The sequence below is a fragment of the Diadema antillarum genome, unplaced genomic scaffold (assembly GCF_040938485.1).
Source record: "Diadema antillarum isolate AM-2024a unplaced genomic scaffold, OU_Dant_1.0 seq00000105_RagTag, whole genome shotgun sequence".
Classification (NCBI taxonomy): domain Eukaryota; kingdom Metazoa; phylum Echinodermata; class Echinoidea; order Diadematoida; family Diadematidae; genus Diadema; species Diadema antillarum.
Window position 1 is genome coordinate 1041308 of NW_027271191.1, and position 21148 is coordinate 1062455.

General features: G+C 36.4%; 1 protein-coding gene across 1 annotated transcript in view; it reads right to left on the minus strand.

Moving 5' to 3' along the window:
- The window catches only part of LOC139726922 (rifampicin phosphotransferase-like), a 67407-nt gene that overhangs the window by 7447 nt on the left and 38812 nt on the right, over nt 1-21148 (minus strand). The window contains exons 24-39 of the mRNA XM_071637911.1: nt 20931-21003; nt 19933-20025; nt 16569-16628; nt 15933-16028; nt 13590-13718; nt 12906-12946; nt 12072-12115; nt 11929-12017; nt 10895-11053; nt 9755-9814; nt 6859-6956; nt 5832-5895; nt 4670-4741; nt 3766-3857; nt 2335-2413; nt 410-452 (exon numbers count right to left, since the gene is read on the minus strand). Of these exons, the coding sequence (XP_071494012.1) occupies nt 410-452; nt 2335-2413; nt 3766-3857; nt 4670-4741; nt 5832-5895; nt 6859-6956; nt 9755-9814; nt 10895-11053; nt 11929-12017; nt 12072-12115; nt 12906-12946; nt 13590-13718; nt 15933-16028; nt 16569-16628; nt 19933-20025; nt 20931-21003 (1292 nt within the window). The remainder of the gene's footprint in view (nt 1-409; nt 453-2334; nt 2414-3765; nt 3858-4669; nt 4742-5831; nt 5896-6858; nt 6957-9754; nt 9815-10894; nt 11054-11928; nt 12018-12071; nt 12116-12905; nt 12947-13589; nt 13719-15932; nt 16029-16568; nt 16629-19932; nt 20026-20930; nt 21004-21148) is intronic.

Consider the following 21148-nt stretch of genomic DNA (forward strand, 5'->3'; position numbering starts at 1 on the left):
ATGGATTAATAGGGGATATGGTGTCTTAAGGGTAGAAGGAATAAATGTTAGTTTTAAATGAAATGTACTTCTCCCGCAACCTGTTGATGAGATGTGCACAAAGGCATATAATTCTTCATGCTTTCTAAAGGAAGTAGATCAAGTGTGCCTTCAATATCAAAGAAGAATTAACCTTTTCTTTTTAATTCTGTTATATTTTCAGATTTTTCAGAGTGTTTTACAAATCTTTTTGCATCATTAAATCAACATGTATCTTGAAAAAATAAGAACTTGCTAATAGTATGTGTTCTTCTCCATAAGGATAATACAATCCACAGCATCAACAACAACAAAATCAACATCGTATTTGTGTTAAAAATGAACATCACCGAGGAGCAAGTCTCCTTCATCTTAGGGAACAAACACTAACCTGTCAGTGTCACAAGGGCCGATGTCTTTGCTTGTACTTCAATCTAAAATGGAAACAATACAAAACCTGAGTTTTGACAAAATTTGCATGCTACTAATGCAAACATGCTGCATACCTAAATTAGACTACAATCTGAAAGATCAGAGATAGCTATGATAATCAAAATCAGGGGCGGATCCAGGAATTCCGAAAAGGGGGGCCTTTACAAAATAAAAGGGGGCGCATGTGCCCCCCCACCATTTTTTCTTTTCATTTGTTTTGTTTTAACAAAAAATAAAGGGGGCGCACGCCCGGTGCGCTCCCGCCTGGATCCGCCACTGAAAATGTAGAAGTTCTGCAAACTCATGCCGTGTACTTTGACTGCAGTACATTCCCTTCTTTATCCTGCAAATGGATTTTAAATGACTGTATAAACACTGACCTATTACTCTTGCTGTCAAAGTGTAACTATCATAATTCATTAGTTTTGAGTAATGTATTATTCTTTCATGCATACCCAACCAAATAAAAATAATCTATTGTCTTACATTCAAATTGAATGCATAGCAGAAATTTTACAAGGCAGAGTTGCATAGATGTTATATTAGGAGTAAGTTGTCATGGCTCAAGTAGTGTAACACATGCAAATATGTATGACACACATCTTGTTTAGCCTATTGAGGTGTGTGTATGCATCAGTTTTCACTGAGATAATGACTGTGTATTCTTCACACTCAACAAAGTGCAACACAAACTGAAAAAAAAGACTAGATATATCGCTACGGCGACTGATATGCCTCCCCCATAATGCATGGTTCTCCTAACAGGTCTATAGTACAGTGTCTTGACAATGTATGACAGTTTCACACAACTGGTAAAATATTAAAATGACAGGTTTGACACAAATGTGCTGAATGTTCACTTTCCTAGAACTAGGTTCAATTGGATGAATGATTAAAATGTCAGAGTGCAGGTATTTGGGGAACTGATGATTTTTACTTGACTTTTGACCCTTTTATAAGTCTATGCATTGAGTAATTTTCAAGGTATTGAGAAAAAGTATAATTTCAGTATCAAATGGGAAAATAGCATTATCTAAACCTGGCCTTTGACCTTTGACCTCACAGTTCCAAAGAGAATCACTGTTAGGTTTGAACATGCATAAATATGTAAGTTTCATGATGATACCTTGAGTTACTTTTGAGATACGGAGGAAAAAGTGCAATTCAGCACTTTCACTTGACCTTTGACCTTTTGATCTTTGACCTTTTGGCAAGAAACTTCCCACAGAATATATATTGGGTAATACATGTATACATCAAGTTTAAAAAAAAAAAAAAAAAAACTTCAGGCATTGCATAAATATAAGGAAAGTAGTGATATTTTGAGGAGTTGACCGTGACCTTTGACCCCCTGACCTTTGAACCATGACCCCCAACTTCATTAGATAATCACTGCCCATTGGAACAAGCATATATACTAAGTTCCATGCAGATACCTTGAACCATTTGCGAGATATGGAGAAAAACATGAATTTTCAACCTGTTTTTTCACAAAATAACCTGTGACCTTTGACCTTTGACCCAGTGACCCTAAAATCCAAACAAAGTATTATCCCCCCAGGTTATACCCTCATTCCAAGTTTGATGTAAAACCACCACACAGTTCTTGAGATATCGACAAAAACAAAACGGGACGGACGTACGGACGGACGTACGGACAACCCGAAAACATAATGCCTCCGGCCACTTCGTTGGCGGAGGCATAAAAAGTATACAACACTGTTAGCACTAACACAGCATTTAAAAGAATTACATATCAGTACTTTCTGGGAAAATCATAAAAGGTATTTTTAGACGTGTCTGCATTCAAGACCAAAGATGTGGAAGTGAATAGCAGGCACAGGTGAGACAGATTTGAATGAGGATGAAGAGAGTGTAACTCACTGGCTGTGGACTTCCTTTGAAGATCTCTGGGAAATTGATGGCATTCTGGGATGGGAGAAGTTTCCTACGACGTATCGCTCTGTTCATGGCAGAATAAGTGGGATAACATTGAGTATCAACTTCCTTTTCTATTTCAATTCTCCTGATCAGATATCCGGGTATTAAATTTCTCTGTCAGGGAACCTTTGTTAATGTGCAACAATTTGCCTAATTTCACTACCACCATCACTTCTTACTGGTATACTGTTAAACCACAAACTTTTGCAAACGGAGCCAACAGCCTTTGTCACATCATGAAACTTTCCTAAATTGCCACACGCAATCAATGCATTGTGTAGAAGAAAAAATCTTGCATGCATTTCATTTTTCAAGAATTTTGACTCCTCATGAAAGTCACAAAAGTTTCATGCATGCTAATATTGGGGTTAACTGGGATAGGCCCTAATTGGGGAGATGTATACAATTTTGCAATCTAAGAATCAGAACTTAGATTTTAAAGAAGATAAGTATGTTGATTTTAAAGGACAAGTTCACCTTCATAGGCATGTGGGTTGAGTAAATGCAGCAATATTAGTAGAACACATCAGTGAGAGTTGGAGCAAAATCGGACAATCCGCTCAAAAGTTACGAATTTTTGAAGTTTCTGCTCACTCTCACGGCTGGATGAAAAGACTACTATAGCTTGTGATGTCACATGAGTACAACGATATAAAGGAAGAATAAAGAAAATTCAACATATTTCCATTTTTCTCGCATAACAAAAGAACACTCGACTTCTCTCTTTCAGAAGGCAGGGGGAATGATATTACCCTTAACATACGTCAGTAGGAAGTCGAAGAAATGTGCACTTTATTCAGAAAGTAAAGTTTTGTGAAATTCTTGTTTATTTTCCTTATACAGTTGTACGCATGTGACATCATACACTGTAGTAGTCTTCTCATCCAGCAGTGACTGCGCAGATACTTAAAATATTCATAACTTTTGAACGGATTATCCAATTTTCCTCAAACTTTCACTGATGTGTTTTACTAATATTGCTGCATTCTCTCAATCCTTACGTATATGAAGGTGGACTTGTCCTTTAACTACTGGTATTAGGTCATAACCACAACAATCCATCTCCTTTGCTGCCATCTCTGCAACTGTAATGAACAATTATATTCTTCACCTCAGTAAGTATTCAAAGGCAATAAATTTCTAAATATTGCAATTATAGGAAAGGCTGCAAACACTAATAAATACATTTGACCCCCTCCCCCCCCCCAAAAAAAAAAAAACACACATATTCAAATCAATATATTTACGTACAAGTGTACATATACAGTACTATACAGTAATGGGCCAGCATTTGTACTTTAAAACTTCACCTTTTAATAATGATATAAGTGACCCTTTCAGAGCTGTGATATTCACTCTCTTCATTCTACTCACTTTGAAACCAATAGTGGAGATCTATGCTTCAGAAGTAGGCCTATCTCTCGATGGGTCAAAAAGAAGATTAGGTCCTTGTCTGGCAGTCTTCCCTGGAAATAAAAGCATACGAGTTTTTTTTTTTTTTAATCAATAAATACAATAAACGCAAAATAAAAAGGGAACCTAAATCACTGCATCACGGGAAATTAACTTTTAATCATTATTGAGCATGTTTGTGTAAGCATATCTACAGTATTATCATATATTGATAATAACATTATATTACGCTGTTGTCAAACAATTGGTATATCACATTAATTACTTGCAGTGTCTTTGCAAACAGTTTGGTAGTTCCTATACATATAATGAGATTTAATGATTATTTCTTGACAGAAATATATCATTCATATCAAGTGACATTATCAGTACTTAAAACCTCTGCAAAAAACAAAAAAACAAAAACAAAAACAAAAACAAAAAAGACAACATACTAACATACAACATCTAATGGACACTGTCAGTGAGAGATATGATATGGGCGATGGTTTGGTTGAAAATTGGAAAATAGTACATACTAAGCACACTGAATCAAATTTTAATAAAATCACATTTTTCACCTGAAAGACACAATATTGTAACAGACAGCAGCCGGCAGTTCTGGATAAAACTAGTATCAGTCCCATGCAGTAACAATTTATCTCTTTGTTGAAATTAAGGACTGAAAAACCTGCTTAAATTTCTTTCATCTGTTGTGTGCTTTCTATAGATTATGGCTTATCACAAATATAACACTGTCATCTTTTTTCTAGATACATGAAGAATAAGTATGATATTACAGGTGGTATTCCTATTTCTGCAAAATAATGACAAATCTTATTTTTGAATTCTTTTCATGTGATAAGAGAAATCAAATTACAATTACCTCCTCCAGCATCAAGTGGCCAAGCTTCCAGTAACCTTCTTTCAGGTGATTGTGCATCTTGACTGCCAGAGACTGACATAAAAGACACAAATATTAGGCAAACTGATGACTGTCTGAGCATGTTGATTTCCACACATCACTCTCTACTAAGAGATAACATGTTGTATTATAGAATGGGTAGCGAGAATCCTGCGATCTGATTGGTCGAGAGCTATGCGTTGATTTTTACTGGCCGCACGCTGAGTCACAGTGGTAAACATGTTATCGTGCACTTTTCAAGAGTACGCGTACTTGTAACAAAGGTTCGCGGCACTAAGCAAGCGTTCGCGCACTCAGGTTGGCCATGCGTCCAGTAAAAACTAATTGCACGGCGGGCCGTGCGTCCAGTAAAAACTGATGCATGCTCGTTTACGGCAAGCCAAAAGTAAATGCATCCAGTCATTTTGTCATCAGGTAACATGATAGAAAAATGGGTTTTTGGCAAGAAAATTACCCATTCTATAAATCAGATGACGCACATGTCTTTTTGTGCGTCAGTCGGAATATAGTGTGCATGCGGTAACTATGGAATTAAGCCTAAATCCACTCGGCTTCGCCTCGTGGTTAAGCATTCCATAGTTACCGCTTATGCACACTATATTCCGACTGACGCACAAAAGACCTGTGCGTCATTTGTATACTATACAACTGTTTGCTTCTGTCAGTCCTTTCCTTGCAAAGTTATCACAAAACACTTTTAACAAGGACAGCAAATTCTGTGCTCAGAAACAAGAAATAGAATTATTGCAAGTAGTTATGCAGCATCCAACATTTTGTAGCAATTTTTCCAGAGCCTATGGATTTTGCCTTTCTCTGTCTACATAGCCTTTCTCTAAAGTCCCCTTTATAGGTTTCTTCCAGCCTGTGAAACAGCAATGTGGTGGAAGTGACAGAGCTACAGTATATTCCTCTGATCAACCAAATTAAAGTTAGGCCAATTAGCATTTTTATGACAAAATGTAATCATTACACGGAAATGAGTTAATTCAAACTTGTGGTTTGCACTTTTTGCTGACAAGTAATTTACATCAAGATGTCAAAGTTTTATCTTGGCAATTATCGACATATTTCTGTCCATATAAGAGTGAGTAATAGAATGGAGAAATAAAGAAGAGCTCTCTACCTTTCCCCACTCTCTGTGTCCAACAGCTTCACGTGTCTTGGGTATGAAGTACCGAAGAATCATTCTATACACACACACATAATGCATAGTACAATTATAAACTTATACCCTAAAATACATTTTCTTTGTGTCCCCCCCCCCCCCATAAGGTATGGAACATCGAGATACCCAATAAAATATACTTGTATATATTACAATTTTCATGATATCTGGTAATATATAATAAGTTATCACTCTGCCTGACAGTTGGTCAAGATTGTGAAAATGATTCTGACTGCTCACAATAATCTTTGCCAGTTGAAATTTACACACTGTCAGATCTTAGCATGATGCAAGTCAGAGAATATGAGACATCTTCCTCCACAGACCACACACTAAGTAGATATCGCAGTTTCTTCACTGGTAATATTTCAGTGCTCTCCTCTGATTTGATCGCTTTCATTGAAGGGCTCTGTGCATAGGTGGGTTACTGTAAAACCAGAAATGTTTGCACACAAGAAACTTTTATGAATTTCACAAGGACCCAAGATTTGTGAAAGTAAATTGAATGTGAAAGTGTGTATCTACACAATGTATTGAATGCAAGGGTCGAATCGCAAAAGTTCCATACCGCAAAAAACAATATCAGCTCCAATTTGCAAAAGTTTCACGACACTAATGTTACTGGTCTTACAGTACACTGGCCATTACAAAAGATGCTTAACTCCTGGAAATTGAAAAAAGTCTTCTGTGCTACCTATGCAATTTGAAACTACATAATTATTTCAATCAGGTTTATAGATAGAGTGATAAATAGATTCATCATGCTTTTCTGGTGTGACATGCTCTATCAACTTGTATCTTTCTAACTGATGAAACCATATTCTGGCCCCCACTCATGTCCAGGTCAAGTTTTAGGGTATTATAGTAAGTTAATATGGAAATGGCATTAATATTAATGGAAGCGAGAGAATATTAAGAAGAGGGTTGAAGGTTGAGGTGTGAGTTTCTTCAATTTGTCTCCTATAAATCGCACGACCATAATTACCTCTCCATCATGGTAACTGGCACCTTGAGCTGCTTCAGGGTATCCCCCACACTCAGTTCTTTCTTGGTTCGACCAACATCTCTACCTCTGAGCAGGGACTGTAGACAGGGGAGTCAAAAAATGTAGATGAAAGTGGGAATGAACACTAGCATTCATACATGACATGCACATGAATTAACACAATTTTAATTCAATTCAATTCGCGTTTATTTCATTCAAACAGATAAAAAACATTCAGACAAGGTATATAAATAAACTAAAATTGACAATACAAGTGTAACAGAATGTGGAGACAGCAAGAAAAACAAAGTTTTTATGAGCAGCTGCCACCATAACAAAAGCATTTATAATAAAAGTCATATTAAGTCGAACAAATAAATGTGCACAGAAATTAAAACCAAAGTAATTAAAAATACATGTTTTACAACAGACACATAAAAAGACAAAAAACAAACAATCAACAAACAAACACAGAGTAATACTAATATCCGAATGCGTAGATTACTTTTCTTTTTCCAATAACAATAATTTAAATCTTTGTTTAAAAACATTTAAAGATGGACTCATTTTAATTGCCTGTGGCAAATTATTCCAAATTAAAGGTCCTCTATACAAAACAGAATATAAACCAACATTTGTTTTATTAAGAGGTAAATGATAATTCAGAGGATTTTTCAAACAATACGAGTCAATAACACTATTTAACTGAAACAAGGACGAAAGACTCGGGGGAATGCAATTTTTTAAAACATAAATACATAAATACACAATAATATTATGATTATTCAATTCAAAAATATCTAAAACATTACATTTCATAAAAAGAGGTTTAGTGGAGGCAAGATAATTGGCGTGACATACAATTCTTACTGCTTTCTTCTGCAGACAGAAAAGTCTGACCATAGAATAATTTGATGTATTTGCCCAAGCAATGTTACCATATTGAAGTTTACTTAATATAATAGCATTATAAATCATACATAAAATATTGTGAGGAAAATATCTTAATTTGTATAAGATACCGATACATTTAGAAATCTTATTACAGACTGAATCAATATGTTTATGCCAAGATAATTCATTATCAATAATGACGCCAAGAAATGACAATGAACTCGTAATTCTTGTAAGATTGTTATTCATATAAATTGCTGAATTCTGTATATTAATTTTCTTATTAGTAAAAATCATACATTGAGTTTTCTTCACATTCAAAACTAATTTATTCATAAGAAGCCAATCATGAATTTTTTGAATCTCTTCATTAAAACGTAACAATAAAATATTAGTATCATCATCAGACATAAGCATACTGGTATCATCTGCATACAAAATGAACTGTATTTTAATCTTTAACTAATTTTGACAAATTCTTATATGATATCTCAACACTGATGATATACTGGGATTCCTGTTAAAGTGAGGTCACATACAATGAGAATCCTCTTTTCATGAGGGAAGTTGTCTCATACCTAGTAACTTCTCATGTTATCCCATCAGAATTCAAAGTTTCTTTTATTGCGAGATAAATTTCAGGCAAAAAAAAACACCAAACCACCCAAAACAAACACAAAGATTAGTGCAGATATGAGGAACATTTTTGGTGCCGAACCAAAATCAGCGAAAGCCAGATAACCTTGTCTGCACTATCTTTGCATGTTGCAGTGACTACCGCCAGCGTCAAGTGCCACATACTAGTGTGCTTCGTATTATCTGAGTTCCGATTGGCGTAGTAGATAACGATGTAACAAAAGGCACCTACGTCCCGTTGTCACATGATTATTGTCAAATCTGAAACATTTGACAAGGAATAAATTTGTTTTTTTCTCAAATTAATGATTCTTGCATTTTTCATGTATAATTTTCAGTTATACTAAAAGGCTTTTTTTTCTCTTGCTGATAATACTCCAAGCACTTTCCTGTTGTATTTCCTGTTTTCCTGTTCATTCCTGCTTTTTTGTTCATCAATATTGCGTTGTACTTTACATGCAAATCTATAACAGCAGATGTTGATACAGTGTACATTTGAAACAACATCAATATTCTGTAGTAAAATTTTGGCCTCATGTATTATCTTTTAGTGATCGTGAATTCTGTAATCTCATTGGTCAATCAACCATTGAATATATCCCGTATTCCGTGATAAGGTCATATTGTGCGCATGCGCTAAATCCACCACTGAATATATTCCGTATTACATGATATGACGTCATGATATTACACAGCTAGCTGCACGTGTACCAAAGACGCTTAGGGAAGTGCGTGCTAATCCTGTACAAAACAAATGGACAGCGTGCGGTCCTCAAGTGTATTACGCACATAACCTGAGACCACTAGACGCTTGATAAACGACAACAGCAACCTCAAAGACAGCGTGTCTCAGGTGATGTGCGTCTTTGCCTGAGCGAGCTAGCTAGACGCGCTGTCTTTGCCTTTATATCTGGATACTGCAGTATATTATGGCGTCTACGTATTTGTATGCACGCATACAATAATCAGCTCGCGAGACGTAGGCCTAAGTCAACATGGTCATGGCTGACAGCCGGCGATTTCAACATCATTCACGAGGGGAAATCAGCGAGACGAAGGTTAGCACTTACACTTAAAAAGATGAAATCGTTACCACCTGCTTGTTCTTACGAAAAACAGGAAATATCTACGGTCTGATGCCATATTCCATTCGGCCTCCGGCCTCATGGAATATGGCACCAGACCGTAGATATTTGCCCGTATTTTGTGAACAAGCAGGGGGTAACTTATAGTATTACATGATGTGAGTCATACTGCCATACTGCCATATATGCCATACTGTCATATGAGAACAAACCAAAAATGCTTTCTTATATGTGCCTTGCTTGGAAAGGGATATTCTCTTGTACCACAAATTACCACTGACCTGGATAACTGGAATGACTGTCAGAGGCTGCATCTTCCATGATGGCTCCCTAAACTCTGACTGTAGAGGGAGACAATGACAGATAATAGGAGAAATATAGACAAACACACAGACAGATAGAGAGAGAGAGAGAGAGAGAGATGGATATACACAAGACAAGCAATGAGAAAATAGTCTTTGAGGAACTGAGAGTACACTAGTATTGAAAATTATATTTCAGTTGATTTGTCCAAAATTTTGCTTGTGGCATCCCTTTTAATGTCCATTGAAGTAGTGGTATTCTCCCTGAGTTCTGAAAAAAAACCCACAATATTTCACATAATGTAAATGTTGAGTATTTCATAATGATAAGACTTTAGCAAATTTTCACTTTGAACTGGCTTGAATAATCCAAACCAGTTTCAGATCAAATCTATGAAATTGAGAAGTAAAAGTACAGTCACTTATTTCCAATGAGCAAGATAACAAAATGTGTAACTAAACATAGATATATTTGCAAAATAATATGTCTACATATGTTAACATATATCTTAGTGTGTTTACTCTCATCTGTGAAATTAGACAAGGAAGGTTCTCAAAAATTTGTCCAGTAAAAACAACTGTGATGTTTCTTTTGTACAATTCCTTGCAGCTATGCAGATGCTTTATCTTTATTCCACCCATTCATATCAGCTTCATCTTTTGCTATAAACTACTGCTTGGGAGTTAACTATCCATTTTTATCATGACGTGTTCCCTAATTATTATTTTGAACAATCTTTTCAACAAAACCACATCTAAGAAGGTGATTCTTATGCTCCATGAAGCAAGTTAAAAGATGATTGTTCCAAATAATTGTAAATATAACTGTGACTGTAATACACATACACACACACCACATACACACACACCACATACATACACACCTCCATGGACTAGCAGAACAGTTAAATTTTTACATCAACCACCTATGATCAGGAATGCCTATGGCTTGGAGGGACTATCTGGTGATTTACTGCAGCCACAAGCAACATACTGATGGATGAGCAGACTTCATATTTGTGGGTCAACAGGTTTTACCCATATATGCTGATGAAGTTGTTGTTGTTTGTTTTTTTTAACCACATGATATGTATTAGTTTGACAAGGAAACTCTCTCACCTCACGGATGCACCTGTGTCCCTGCTGCTGAATGAACTGTTTGAAGACAGCACCAGCTGTTTGACTCTCTGGTGACATGAGCCATTCTAGCGCTGACTGTGGCTCCCATGCTGGAAAGGAGTCTGCCTTTCCCTCACTGATAACTGCCTTGGCTATGTTCTGATCAAATCACAGGAATAGAAGAATGACACAGGTATAAGCTCTAAAATTTCACTCATGGAGTTTTTGTGATGAGTATTTCCTTACAAGAAAAAGAAATCTCTCTGAATAGCATTGTATTCAGAATAGCATTTTTCCCACTGTGAATGATTAAGCCGTAAAAATAGCATTTAAAAGGTTTGTTACATTGAATTTTGTTGCACAAAGTGGTTCCCAATTATTGGGTGAGCACTGTACTAAGCACACGCCAAGAGCAAGACAGTACAAGACAAGGTGCCTACGCTAATGTAAACTTGAAAACACATACACACACAAAAAAAAAAATAAATGAATAAATGTATCTGACTGAGGACTTCAAAATGTGTGATACATGATGATATGCCAGAAATAATGTGCGAGGCAAGTGAGTAAAACCCATTTTTTCTTGAATTCACCAAAATGCCTGTGATTTATGTACATGCATGAATGCACCACAATGTGTAGTCAAACCTCTTGTCTTTGCAAGCAGATGTCTCATTGGAACAGCTGTGGAGTAGGGAGTGCCCTTCAGGTGGGCATTCCAGGAGGTGTTTTGTCCAACAACTTGGTCAGATAAATTTGCTCTCAGCCAATCAGATGCAAGGATTTCAGTAGCTTTTAACAGTTTGTCAGACAAAATATCTGATAAAACGCTTCATGAAATGCCCCCCTGGAGGTACCGTAAGTTCATGAAAACACCAGTTTGTCATAATGTAATGTATTTCTATTCTTTTTCATTCTCCAATCAGGCTCCAATATGGCTTCATTCACCAGACATTTAAAACACCCTCCCTTTTTTCTATTACATGTACCTTTAGTATCAAACACATAAACAGCATAATCTCTGTTGGTCTTACCTCCAGAGCCACAGGAACATCAGCACTTTTGACATTGGGACAGCTGGAAAGCATCATAGCCACCTCTGAGTAATGCACTGTCTGCCACTCTAAAGGAAGAACACAGAATTGTCTGTATAATATATTATACAAATATACTTTGCCTTGAGAGTTTCTGGTTAAAACTATGGGTAGAGGTGACTGAAAAAAAAAAAAAAATATATATATACATATATATATATATATTTCCAAAGGAAATAGTATCATTGGAGGCACATAGACCCATAGTTTTAACTGGCAATGCAAAACAGGCAGATTATATATTTTTTATATTTGAGCAAAAAAAAATTATACAAAAGAAGGGGAAAAGTGAAGCAAGAAGTCTAGTGGTGGATGCAATGCTGTGGAGGAATCCTACAATGACAGTATGAAGCAGGGCACAATGTTACAATTGCTTAGGATTCAAATCGGACCATCCTTGTTACTGTCATGAAGAACGTATATCTTTTTTTAACCTTCAAAAGTATCTAATAAAATGTAATACCACAAGGGGGTGCTGCTTGTGAATCTGGAGACAATCTTGTTCACTAGCTTGTACCTAACTTGGGATAGCACATTGATTAGAGTTACAATATTGTGGTATTCATGTTTCAAGCAGTAATATCAAAGGAGTAAACTCATCTGACAAACAAATCTGGGACTTGGTATGTCAAGTAGAATTCTAAAGAATCCTAGTAAAATTTACCACTGTGCAAATATCAGTTTGCATGGTAACTATTTGTCAAATGTTATTACAGTAACATAGGATGTTTAATGACTTCACTGTAAGGAAGTTACTGGATATATATTCACAACAGCACCTGTGATGATCAGAAATTGTGTTATAGCATTGGCCACATACCTGACACTGTTGTATTGTCCTGTCATAAGCATTTTATGAAATGCGTTATGTATCTATTATGGTATACACTCACTATTATGTTATCTCAGTTCTTTTTTTTCCAGAGATTGAACTGAGAAACATGGATGCCCTCCAAGCCTGAAAAAAAAATTATCAATGACAAATCATCAACGGCATAACCAGGATTTGATCTTGGGGGGGGGGGGGGGTGGTGGTGGTGTTAGTATGCGAGGGAGCGAAGCGACCAAGCCTGAGCGAGTGAAGCAAGCAGGGGGGGGGGAAGGGTGTGGGAGGGGGGTGTCCCCTTCCACGGAGAGAACTTTTTGCATTTTTTTTTTCCACCTTCCAAATCCCGGTCCAAATCTTGGGGGGTGGGGGGCGACCGCCCCCATCGCCCCCCCTTGGCTATGCCAGTGCAAATCATTATATTTACTAAATACATACACATACATATGTACATAACATGTACACACTGGTCCCCAGTTTAGCATTGACAGGAATAGCTGAGAATCATAATATCTTGATCAAAATGTATATAACGGAATTTGCTTATGCTTGTCATAGCATATATGTACTGGCAATTTAAAAAATAAGCGCAACAACCAACCTTATTTAGCCTTAATTCCAGCTATCTTGCATTTAGAATGTACATATGAGTCATATCATAATTTCTCTTCTACTTTGATTTCCAAGAAGAAATGTAAATAAAATTTTACTTAGCATAGTCCAGCTATGACTACCAAAAAAAAAAAAAGTGAATTAAACATTATCTTACAGTTACCTCATAGACATCTGGTATTGTGCTGGATATTTCCTGGTACATCTCAGAGGCTGTGTTGTAGTCTTTCAGCTGGTAGGTCTCCAGCTTCTTCTCCAGGCGATCCACATCTCCCTTTGCTGTCCATATGATCTGGACAAGAGATTTGGCATCAGGTTCATGTGAAAAAACCTTTAGCACTCCTTGAACATTCCATGTAGCTTCTTCATTACTTTAATTTACTGCTCATGTTGCATATAAATTGAGGTCTATATTGGTTTTGGTCAAACACAGACATACACATTGTACTACATTTTAACCAATGCATAAATGGATTCTAGTATTGTTGGGTCTTTTTCTTAGCATCAGTTTCTTTCACATTATCATACAGTCAGGCAGCTTCATTTCAATTTTAAAGAATAGCATAGTGACTGCATCACATGGCTCCACACCTTTGGATCTTTGAAGTTCCTCATATTTGAAAATAACTTCCTTACATAATGATGTCTTTTCAAACACTGCAGTCCTACCCATATTTTTGATACTTGTTTGTAACAATATTATTCTAAGCACAATCCTATATCACTGCCTATCTGCCCCATTCCACATTACAAAGAAGTGGACACTTTCGTGTCATTGAGGCTTTATTGGCATAGGGCTAGGCCTGCTTTAGTTATTGAACTTCACTCGTGTGAAGGATAGCATTAATTGTGTACATATCTGAATGCCTCCAAAAAGATATTTTTGCTATAACACAGATGTCACATAGACATCTGCCCCAATATACTTGGGGCTAGTCTTCAACAGGTTAAGAATTAAATCTTTACCTTTGACTTGAAGCTTGTGCACCTTATAGTTGGTAACAGCTTCCCCTACTCATGCATACATACAAAGTGTATGCCAAGTTTCATTTGGATACCTCAAATGGTTCTTAAGTTACGCTGTCCACAAAGTCAATTACAGACAGAAGGACGGACCGACAAACCAAAAACATAATGCCTCCAGTGGCACTTTGTGGCAGAGCCATAAAAATCTACTATCATCTGTCATTCATTACTGCTTTCTTACTAGCAAGATGGATTGCACCTAAACCAATAATACATAAAAAGATATGCAACTGCACAAACAAAATCATATATCTAGATATATACAACATAAAATTGACTGGGTTATTGGATGGAAGAGGGCATACTCCACACTTCTGAGAAATGTCACATTTAATGATTTCTACATGGTTTATTTCACATGTGTGACTTTTTTATGTTTGTTACTAGTATATTTTACTTAATTATATAACTAGAATTTGGTACATTTCCTAGTCAGACTCAGACCAAACCATACCAATACTACAACATCTTTCACAATATTTGGTTTGCAGACAGGAAAACAAGGCTGTTTATTGTGTGTGTTTCATTTTGCTAATAAGGTTTATGTGAAGAAAAAATAGAACGTAAACTTGAATATGCTTGTCCATCTTTATATCAGCAATGTATCTAGATATCAACTACCACCTGGACAAATACCCCTGCACAACCCTTTCCTGCGGTAACTGTCCTGGGGTAATTGTCTAAGGGTTGTCCGCAGGGCAATTGTCCATGGAGTAGTTGTCCAAGAAACGCAAGGTACACAGACAACGGCACTAAAAATAACTTGGCAGCTTGCACATATCTGGCATCTAAAAGCATAATTCTTAAAACATGCAAGTAGGTACAAATGTTTAGTCACCAGAATAATTGAAAAGCTGGTCAAAATATTGCTTAAGTATGCATAAATAAGCTCTTTTTACTACAACTATAATCACAGAATAATGTATCAAATTTTGACTTTGTGTACAGGATAGCAGCTGCAACACAGAGTGACTTCAACCGACTGAAAAAGTAGGAGAGGGAGAGAAAGAAGATGCAGACGTTGACAGAGCATGAAGAAAATAGATAACAGTGTGGGAGAAAGAGCATGTCATATAACAAGTAAATAATGTATGAGGTGTGCACTTACATATCATAACAAGCTACCCTTCAGGTTGGCTATGGAAACTGTATAAGATTTAGTCTACGAGATCTTTTAACAAGACTGATACATATACATATATCCATGGATGAGTATACTTGCAAACTGAAGTATTAAGTCTTGTTTAATTTTGTAGCATATCCTAAACGTTTAAAATCCATCATCCCCTGAATATGAAGACCTTCATGTCTTGATAGGGAATTCCATCCATCTCCAGGGATGCAGCGGGAAAGGTAAGTCTTTAAGTCAAAAGTCTAGTTCTAAAAACAGCATTAGTACACATGTGTATTTATAAATCATACAACATTCAGCAACAGCACTTTCATAAATGAATACTTCAACTTACAAACATTTACTCACCCGTAACATCTTCAGTGTGTCAATAATCTGCTGGGTCACTCCTTTCCACTGCCCATGGTAGGACTCAATGTCTGCTGTTGTAAATTCTTCCAGAGTCTGAAAATGAATGTGATGTCTCCAGCTACTAAGCACAATATGGCAATATGCAGAAAGAACAAATGAAACTTTTTTTTACGATAAAAGATCATTAATCTATATTCCATATGCAACAAAAATTCATAAATATAAATTTTTACAGAAAATAGGTGCATATTCAACAGTACAATATACCATACACCAACTTTTATGCAAGTAATAGGAAACATTAAAAAAAAAAAAATCAAAAAAAAAAAATTTAGTAGATGAAAATATCATGACAATGGACTGAAGTGATCATAAAATTACCTTTTAGCATCACATACTACATCACCATCAACACATTGTGAAATGAGCACTAAACAAATCACTGGCACAGACTAATAATGACTTCCAAAGAGAATTGGCTTGATCTGTATTGATTAGCTAGGAATATGTATGAAAGCTGTGAATACAAAGTTAGTTCCCAGTCAGCACGTCTCAACGTTTTAAAACATATTCTGAAAGGGGATACAAAACTCTTCTCTTTGTTCCTGATAGCAGGACGTAGCTACCACTAACCTGACCAAGAAGGGCAATCTCCATCATATCCTTCTGCCCAACCGTCATTCCAGCAACTTTCTGTAAACATGGGAAATGATATGAGTGATAAACATATACTTCAAGTCTAAATGAATAATTGAGATGTGTTATATACAGACATTAACATTTCAAAAAGGGTTAGGGTTAGGGCAAGGCTTGACATTTGCAATGACACAGTGGACAGAGTCACATGAAATAGAAACGAAGCCACCACTTTCTAAAAGTAACGCATTGGTGGCCTTATCAAGCCAAAATGTGTGAGAGTGTACATGCTTCTTTACTGGTATGTGTTCTTCTTATCCAGACAAGGGGAGAATAACTTGTGATTCAGGGCTTGATAACTACATACATTCAGCTAGCAGCCGTGACCAAGGTTGCCATATTGCTGCTAATTTTTGTGGCCAAATTCAGCCAAGTTATTTTTTTCTATACGTCAGATAAAGATTTCATGGCTAAATGTAAAAATATAAGTAGGGAAACCCCTTCAGTGTGTTATGCGATCATTTATTAATATATAGTGCTACGAGAGAGAAAAAAAAATATAAATATGTATATCATTATTATTTTTATTATTATTATTATTATTATTATTATTATTATTATTATGCCTCAATTCAATGTTGTTCAGTATTGAAAATGTTGGACTTAGTGAACTTCATCAAACTGTATGGTACCTAAAGGCCTTTATCATACTTGCCAATTTTCAAATATACTTCTAATCATCATGGTTTAACATTTGGAAGTTTTACTAAATCACCTTAATTTCTTAATGATTTTCTTTTTTACTTCTCAGTCAAAGTACATGGTATTTCAAGCACTTTATTATACCTGCTAACTTTCACATTGATAATTACAATGTACTTTGGTTTATTGTATTACTTCAATGTTTCATTAATTCTTCATGTGCAACAGTGTAAACCCCTGAGTGCCAAATTATTCTAAAACTGCAATGTACGCATGGTTGGGAAAACATTCTGCTTTTTAGATCCATGTATTGTAACTCCTTATGAATTTCTGTTACACTGGATAAGCAATTAGCAAAGTTGTACAGAAAATGCAAAGTTGTGCAGTATGATGTATGTTTTGTGATAAATGTCTGATTATTTTTCTTTCAAATGGCCAGTAGCTTAAAATAATGGCGTGAACTTCTGCACAAAAACAGTGAGGGGAAACTTTGAATTTAATTGCAAATCAAATAGGGGCCACCACTTGGCTTTCACTCAGCATAATGCAAGCTATGTGTGACTGGAATGAAATCGCCACTGAAACTTTCACTATACTGCAGTATTTGGTGATTGATAAATCGGTTTTGGCGGGTTTAAGCGTCTGACTAAAATATGGGAACTTTGCCTGCCGGTGACTGAGTCCAGCATGCAAACATGGCACATAAGGTTAAATAATTTTTTATGTTTTTTGTTATCTTTTAATGCCACTAACACAGAAAAGTTAATGTGAGGGCCTTGGTTTGGGTGTGGGTTAGGATTAATTAGGGATAGTAGAGCCCAATCACCAAGCTCACACTGGCACAAATACTAATACTGGAAAAGCAAAATGACAGAAGAAGGCCCAAGACTCGAATAAAGGATGAATGAATGCTTGAAAGATCTGACAGCATGTATGACATAATGCATCATCTAGCATCACAAACAAGTATTGATGTACAAGATTCCTTTATTTTCTGTTCATGTCGTGAATCAGGCAAATTACACGACTTCCACATGAAGGAGGTGGGAAGCAACCTACTGCATTTAGATTCTACAGACCATACACCAAACAGTTGATGGATCTATAAAGTTGTTCTAGCATGGACTTGCAACACATACCAATTCACAACCCTGAAACGAATAAGCGTTTAGTTCAACCTCTACAAATCAAAAACATACTGATGCACACGATGGTAGATAAGTAAATGAATAAATAGATATATAATAGATGAATAATTGCTTTGATGACAAAAATTATTTTTTGTTCAAATTTAGGAAGTCTACACATACTAAGCATACAACATCATTTTTATGGAAAAAAAAAGGTAGTTTTCATTTTTGAGTATTTATTTGACTAATGATAAATACAAAACAGGGCAAATATTGTACACAACAAAATCATAAAATGAAAGCAAGATATCATTCAGAGGGGTGAAGGTTCAGGTGTGAGTTTCTTCAATTTGTCTCCCTCTACAAATGAAATTTGCTAAGATCACAACTGCTGATCTGTAAATTAACAAACATGTTGTGTCACTGCCGGCAACCAGGGACAGCCTGGTGGTAGTGTCGCTGCCCGGAAAGCAGTAGATGACAGGTTTGAGTCCCACTGCTTCCTTTTTTTCTCACATGTTTGTTAATTTACAGATCAGCAGTTGTGATCTTAGCAAATTTCATTTGTAGAGGGAGACAAATTGAAGAAACTCACACTTGAACAAAATCACTATTGGTAACTCTGCATGAAATAATCCAGATTACCTATGGTAATTGGTTGTTGTTGTTTTTTTATCAGCTTATCATTTTGATATGTGGGAGCAAACGCAAGGGTTAATTTACTATGTCCAACACCATAAATATCACTAGTGATTAGTAATTAGCATATATGCAGATCATATCAAAATTTTAAAGCACAAAAAGGACATAAAAAGTTAGAGGTGTTTTTTTTTTCCAAATACAAGAAATCAAATAAAAATTTTGACCATAGCAAACAAACTGTCAAGAAGTAATTCAATGCAGTGTCGGTGTTATAGGATTGTGTATGATGCTTCCAGGTCCCAGTAGGCTGTGGAAGAATATCAGGACAATAGCACAGTAACAAGTGAAGTGGGAGGGAAAGGAAAATGTGAATTTACACAACACAAAATTGGAAAAAGAAGTAGTCATAGCGCAAAGGTAACTCAATAGAAAAAAATCCAAGTGTATACTTCCTACTTCAGAAAACAAAATATTACATAATCTAGTATGTGATAATGGCATGACATGAGAAAAACAAGGACAACAGCTGCACATCTTCAGGTCACAAAATGTGCATTCATATGCTGATTTATCATCCAGAGGGCACTTCTAAAATTGGGATCAGAAATATTTTTGTAAAGAAGTGTTTCCAGAAAGTCATTACTGCAAAATTCAAACCACATCAAATGAATGTCTTACAAAAATTGGTGTTTCATGCATGCAGCAATGCTTCAAGCCACCGCTGATACAAGTGACTGGTGCCTTTCAGCTCAGCAAACAGCAAAAGAATTGTAAAAAGAGCAGCGCTGCAAAACACACACACACACACACACACACACACACACACACACACACACACATTTAAAAAAAACACACACACTTTGTAATCATTGTTATGGGGGACTCACCGTAAGGCTAATGAAGATCTTTCCACAGCATGTTGCCAAGGATTTGAAGCAAGGAAACACTGAGGGTGGGCCACCAGCCCTTTGTAGAAACAACTACCAAACAAAAAGATAAGAGAAGAAATGCATATTGTGTGTGGGAATATAAGAAATCCCTTGTTATTGTAAACCACTTTGATTTGTAAGCAGAGTGTGGACAGGTAGGCCTCATTCTTGATTCAACTCTATTACTCAAACAATGTATGCCCACATGCACTTCAATACAGGTTGAAATGCTGCAGATAACAGGCAGACACACCCCTAGCTCACTCTCCACTGTTGCTCTACCCTTTTCCTTTGTTTTGCAATTTGGCATCCTCAGCACAATGTGGTGTTGCCTCTAATTCCTCCTTCCACTATTGCTAGTTTTGCTCTTGTTTTCCATCTTGCTGCTATTTTTGCAAATTGCAAGCCCCAGGTCATTGAAGCTTGACACATGACTAAGGCCAGACAATTTTTTTTTTTTTAAATCTTTTGACAGTTAGGGTCAATGAACTTGGGAGTTCAACCTGCACATATTTGAGGTTTGCCTATGCGCTCTAAAGCACATGCTCTGCTCTGGCAGGCACCGCGTAGCTGGAAGCTGATGATTTATATAAAAACAAAAGGCTTCTATATTAGGACATTGAGCGATTTTCAGCATGAGTGTATCATGGGTGGAAATGAGCTGATTGGTGGAGGTATGCGCTCTACCAGTTCCATTCTACTTAAACATATTTGCTCCTGTCTGGTGTTTTCATGTGAATACAAGTGCTTCTCACTGGCTGATAGCCAGTAACATCTGATTCTTGGGATCAATTTAGGTTTGAGGGGAAGACAGGAATATCGATCAGCTCCTGACTGGTGTTTGAGTATGAAAATTAGTGATTCTCACAGGCTGAATGCCAGCGACACACAATGCTTGGGATCAATTTAGGTATCAATGCAATGTGGCTGTGGATAAGATATTCTCACTGGCTCACCTGTAGACTCCAGTCGATAGCTGAGGTGAAGACACTGTTTGTCAATGGAGTCACTGAACCTGGCATCATTTCTCTGGAGAAGATAACATAAGAGAACACACTTTGATATCATCAATGCTTGGTGAAAGTCCCCCCCCGCCCCAACCACCACCTACATGTCAGAAGTACAATATGTCACATTTACACTTGTAAGTAAACGCCCACTAGTCTAATATCAT